Source organism: Cystoisospora suis (genome assembly GCF_002600585.1).
Source record: "Cystoisospora suis strain Wien I chromosome Unknown contig_4278, whole genome shotgun sequence".
In the NCBI taxonomy this organism is placed as follows: domain Eukaryota; phylum Apicomplexa; class Conoidasida; order Eucoccidiorida; family Sarcocystidae; genus Cystoisospora; species Cystoisospora suis.
In genome coordinates this window covers 15,670-20,537 of record NW_027157070.1, presented here as the reverse complement: position 1 = coordinate 20,537, position 4,868 = coordinate 15,670, and the positions used below count along the sequence as shown (strand labels likewise).

The window sequence follows — 4,868 nt, the reverse complement described above, 5'->3', positions numbered from 1 at the left end:
AGAGGCCAGCCAGGAGTCTTACCACCTGTTGTGTTCGTAGAAGGAATTGTGGTGTGCAACCTAGCGACAGCAACAGCCCCAAGCGGGCAGCAGTTGGATGACGAACCGCCTGCGGCAGCGAGAACAAGCGGTGCGCGGATTGCTTGCTTACGCCTCAAAAACAAGCAAGCACCTGCTTGCACCGCGTGTAGCATCCATTTCAAATGCACCGAGCTCCAGCTAACCGGCGCTGTGGTTGTGACTGGTTGTCATGACTCATCTTCTCATGCCGCGAACGGTCCAGCGTGTTGCTTCATTTTAGGTGTCGATACCGGAGAGCGCTCATCAGCCACTTGCGGAAGGTGGATGCAGGCCGGCGGAAGATCACATTGTTTTTTGTGTGCGCGGGAAATCGACCGCTTTTCAGAAACATCGATTTCGGTAGGGTGCTTGTCCAAAGGTTTCTCTCTCGTTAGTTGAGGCGTCACGCCTCTCCGTTTAGCAAGCGCCTTTGTGTTTCATCAGGCCCGCCAAAGACGTCTCTTTCGTGGCTTAAGGCAGGATGGCGGATGTGAGCGAAGACCTGGCTAGAATGGAGCGGGAAAGAAAACGGGTGGAGAAGGAGCTGGACGAGATCCGAGACATGGAGAACCGAATACGGGAAATGCAGCTTCAGTACACCGAACCAAAGAGGAAATGGGAAGAACAAAAACGGCAGCATGAGGGGACGTTGAGCCGTGGTCGGCTTCTGACTGATGCGTTAGTTCTGTACGGTGGTAGCAAAGTCAATTTCGATCAAGACCGGGTGCTCGAAGCTTTTAAGGACTCGGAAAGAGAAGTCACTAAAGACGCCATCAATACTTTGTTCAAGTGGCTCGACAAAATTGACAGCGGAAACGAGAGTTTAACACACGAAAACTTGAATACACTCCGGGCGACGTTGGCAGTGATGAGTGGACTACGGAAACATAAATGGGTCGAGCTTGCTGAGTTGAAGCAGCAAATTCGCGATGCTTTACCAGTTAAAGATAAAGGGGAAGATTCTTCGAAAAGGAATCAGTTGCTGAAGCATATAGATGACTTCCTGGTTATACTTGAACGGCTAAGGAGGCTGCACTGGAAGGAGGTTGAGTACTTGGACGATTTCGGACTTCAGTTGCAAAACGGAGGGTTCCCTGATGATGAGAAGCTTCAAGACTACATGTACACAACGCTCTTGGACCGTGTGAAGACGTACAGTGGACGATACGGGTTTCACAATCGTAGTATTGCCGCTCTTGACCAGCTTCGACGGAACTATGTCGAACTACGCACGAACCCTGAAACCCATGCAAAAGTGTGGGACGACATGAAAATTGCCGCGTCAGCTTACGATGATTACAAAGCGTTTGCTTACACGGAGGAGTTGAAACAGGGTGTTGCTGCTGGTATCTGGCCTGCGCACACTCTCCCGCTTTTTCTATACTGATGGCATGTTCGTACACGCTTCGTGTGCCTGGCGGTCCGATGTGAGTCTAGAGCGTGCATCTGCTGACTGCTTTCACGATATCATGATGAGTGGCCACCTGTGTACGTGTAGGTGTGTGTGCTAGGGAAGCTGGAGGCAGGCGAAACTTGTGACCAAGTTATAAGCTGTCTACATCGAATGTGTCCTGCTGTTGGACTGCTGTGCCCGGAGGAGTGGCAGCCTCGTTGAACTGGTTATGACAGCCAGCGGGGAGGGGGTCACGTTCAGTGATGTCGGTCATGCAACTTACGGAACCTCGTCTGGGCAGCACATGGTGGTCAGCCGATGCTTGTGACGAACTGTGAGTCTGGCGTGGATGAACGCGCGGTCGTGGTCGGTGCACAAGGTAGGTGGGAGTGTGTTTCGAAGAGCGGCATGCAAACCTAGCGGTCTCGTCGTGTAACAGCAGCAGTCATCCGCAGAGCCGGCAGCGTTTGATGATGATGCGCAGCGTGCTGGAGTTCTCGTTTTTTCACTCCGGAATGGGGGCGTCGTGCGTAGCTAGCGCTTCGTAAGAACCACAGCACCGCGGGAACGAGAGACCAAACCGTTGGAACGCTGAGGCTGAGACCACGAAGGAAGGGAGGTAACATTGTCTTGCTGCGGGAAGCGTTACCTGGCAGGATGGACCCACGCTGGGCAGGCAGCATGTCACTCAGCAGTATTTGCTCGAGCAGGCATTCAAACATCGATATGAGCAGTCACGGATAAGTGTCCAACGTGCCTTCCCTTTCCATAGCCGGAGGGGCACGACAAGTGTCAGTGGGAAGGGCAGACTTGTCTCATGCGGTAGACTGGTAAGCGTCAGCAAGTACAAGTTGCTTTCTAGGTGTTCGGGGGGTCGGTACTCCGTTTGTAGACGAGCATAGGTCAGTCTTGGCATGACAGCGCCGCTTGTGCGTGCAACACAACCGGCTCGAACAGCGAGGTGTGCCTCTCTAGGGTTTCGGTCTTCGTAGTGTACTGTGTTTTTGTACTCCTTGGTCGGGTGACGTTACCAGGGGCCCACCTGTTTTCTTAAAGTTCCGAGCTCCGTGCTCTATTACCTCACATCTGTACAGGGTGGAGTTCCAACTGCACAGCCCGTCGCCTCGGTGTCCGTCTTACCTCGACGATGAAAAAAGCTGGAAACTGGGGCCGCAGGTAGTCCTCCCTGCAAATCCATTGGATTGCCGATGGAAAAGCAGTCTCAAAAGAAACGAGCGGGGCAAATCTGATTAGAAACAAACGGGAATGCCTACGAGCTACATTTCTTCCGTCGCGTGCTCGAGGTGCACGACTACTCAGTTTAACGAGTCGGTTTGCCATCAATCCTAAAGGGCGCTACATGGCATAGGACGCAATCCAAAGAAGTCGATATCTCGGTTGCACCGGCCGCCCTAGAGAGCCGTATATCGCTCACTAGGCATACGAAGCAGCGGCGCTCGCGCGGGTTCCTCGAAGAAAATTGCTCGATGGCGAGTCCCACTCTAACATGGCTTACAGTTGACGTAGCCAGGTTCTGATCTAGCATACAGATTGGTGGGACACCTCTTCCGCGGGATGATACTTCATTGTTACATGTGAGCTGGCCGAACAAAGGGGCCTGGACCAAATCATTGCGTGCAGGAAACGCAGGGGCTGGCGCGTGTTTGTGTCACAGACAACTACACTGCCGTGCTTAATGCCTGCGACTTCTCACAAACAAAAGCTCTTCCTCCCTGACATCCCCAAAGAAGATGGATGCTTTACTTCGCGGGCTTTGTTTTGCGCCCCCGTAAAGCGCGGAAGTACCGCGCTAGACAGTACGCTCCGAGCGCAGCGACGCCCACACCAGGAAGATAATGGTAATACTTCGCGTTTTGTCTCGGGAACACAACATAGCGACTGGATGGAAGACTTGCTCGGTGAGTATGTGCAGTTTTTCCGACCCAAAGAGCCCCACCCAAAGAAAGCACCAGTCCCAGGACCACCCACCAGGGCGAAGGACCAGCTTTGGCCCTCCGCTGAGTAGTCGGTTCCGAATCTTCCTCCGCTGAGACACTACCGCCCGGATACTCGGCTGCCCTTATCGCGCCTTTCTCCTCAGCTACAGTTCCAGCCATGGGCTCGACAATACCCAAGGCGCCTTGCTCGTCGGCTACACCTCCACCAGCGCGCGCGGCAGGCGTTATCCCGTATTGCCCCTCAGCGGCGCTCTCGACGGTTGAAAGGAGAGGAAACGGATCTTCGCTCTCCGTCCTGCTCGGTGTTTGAGAGCTATTACAGCTGCAAGCGGAGCAGAGACACAGTGCAAACCCCGCTGCGAGCCACCACAGCAGCTCTCGCGAAGAGGTCCTTCTGAAGATACTCCCAGCGTTGACTTCCATTGCTCATAAAAAGGGAAGCGACTCTTCTTAATCACAGGCTGCTTGCGGTACGTGAGCCTTTCGACACGTCTGACGCATCCGCTGTCCCAGTGGCGGAGTATACAATGATTGGAACGAAGTTGGAAATGCGGAGCGACGCGCCTATTCCCGGAAAGCAATACACACACGCAGAGAATTTCGCCATAGAAAGACCCACTAGTGGTAGGACACCGCTGAGATCTGGGACGGAGGCTGATCGGCTTGGGTAGGAGGCGCCTGGCCGTCAGCGACGAGCATCACGTCGGAAGCGCCAACAGACTAGGGAGCCGAGAGTCCAGCAGCGTAGTAACAACCACCTGGGTAAGCGAGTGAGCCTGATTCGTCGCGTTGCTTCTTAGGGTCGCTGCAGTAGGGCCTCAGTACTGCTCTTGCGACACACGTAAAAGAATCAATGGTGAGTCCTTTTTGTTGCTGGTTTTCTGGACAAACGCAGGGCTCGCTGCTCACCGCACGTTCCGCGGATTGCACGACCTGTAGCCTGGCAGAGCGGCTTGTCAAACACGCCCACCGCTCCAACCTACAGGCTGCTTTGCCGGGCGCGCGTTCAAGTTGGATCGACACCCATGCCAACACCTGCACACTTCTACGGTTGAACATTCAGTCATGAAACAGGAACTGCGCGCTCCGTACACCACCAGATTATCAGTGGTGGCACGGGAAGACTTTTTCCGGACCTTGCATATGTCTGTCACTTCAGCGGATGTGCTGTAGTTCCCAAGAGCACCAAGATTTTGTAGGAGTGACTCACTGATTGAAAGCTACTCATGACAGTTTACTTCACCCGTGGACACTCTTGAGCGGATACTGTGTGAACGCTACCTTCAAGCGTGTATTGCTGTTCCTACCTTGGTAACAGCGGACCCGACCAACCGGTGCTCCATTGTGGGGAGCTCATCCTTCATATGAAATACGCGCCCGGAGTAGAAGGGAGCCCCAAGCTCCACTGTTGACCTCAGGGGAGCGTGCTAGGAAATATGCCCGCAAAAACCTACAGT

General features: G+C 53.9%; 2 protein-coding genes across 2 annotated transcripts; one reads left to right on the top strand and one right to left on the bottom strand.

Moving 5' to 3' along the window:
- The first annotated feature begins 975 nt into the window (after nt 1-975).
- On the top strand, nt 976-1,480 carry CSUI_007905 (uncharacterized protein). The gene has a single exon (XM_068068048.1). It carries the CDS (start codon nt 1,181-1,183, stop codon nt 1,445-1,447), a length of 267 nt encoding a protein of 88 aa, XP_067919981.1. The 5' UTR covers nt 976-1,180; the 3' UTR covers nt 1,448-1,480.
- A 1,929-nt stretch (nt 1,481-3,409) lies between these two features.
- On the bottom strand, nt 3,410-3,792 carry CSUI_007904 (uncharacterized protein; the record flags this gene model as incomplete). Its single annotated transcript, XM_068068047.1, has 1 exon — nt 3,410-3,792. A coding segment is annotated over one exon (381 nt), but the record flags the coding sequence as incomplete, so codon positions are not given.
- Between the last annotated feature and the right edge of the window lie 1,076 nt (nt 3,793-4,868).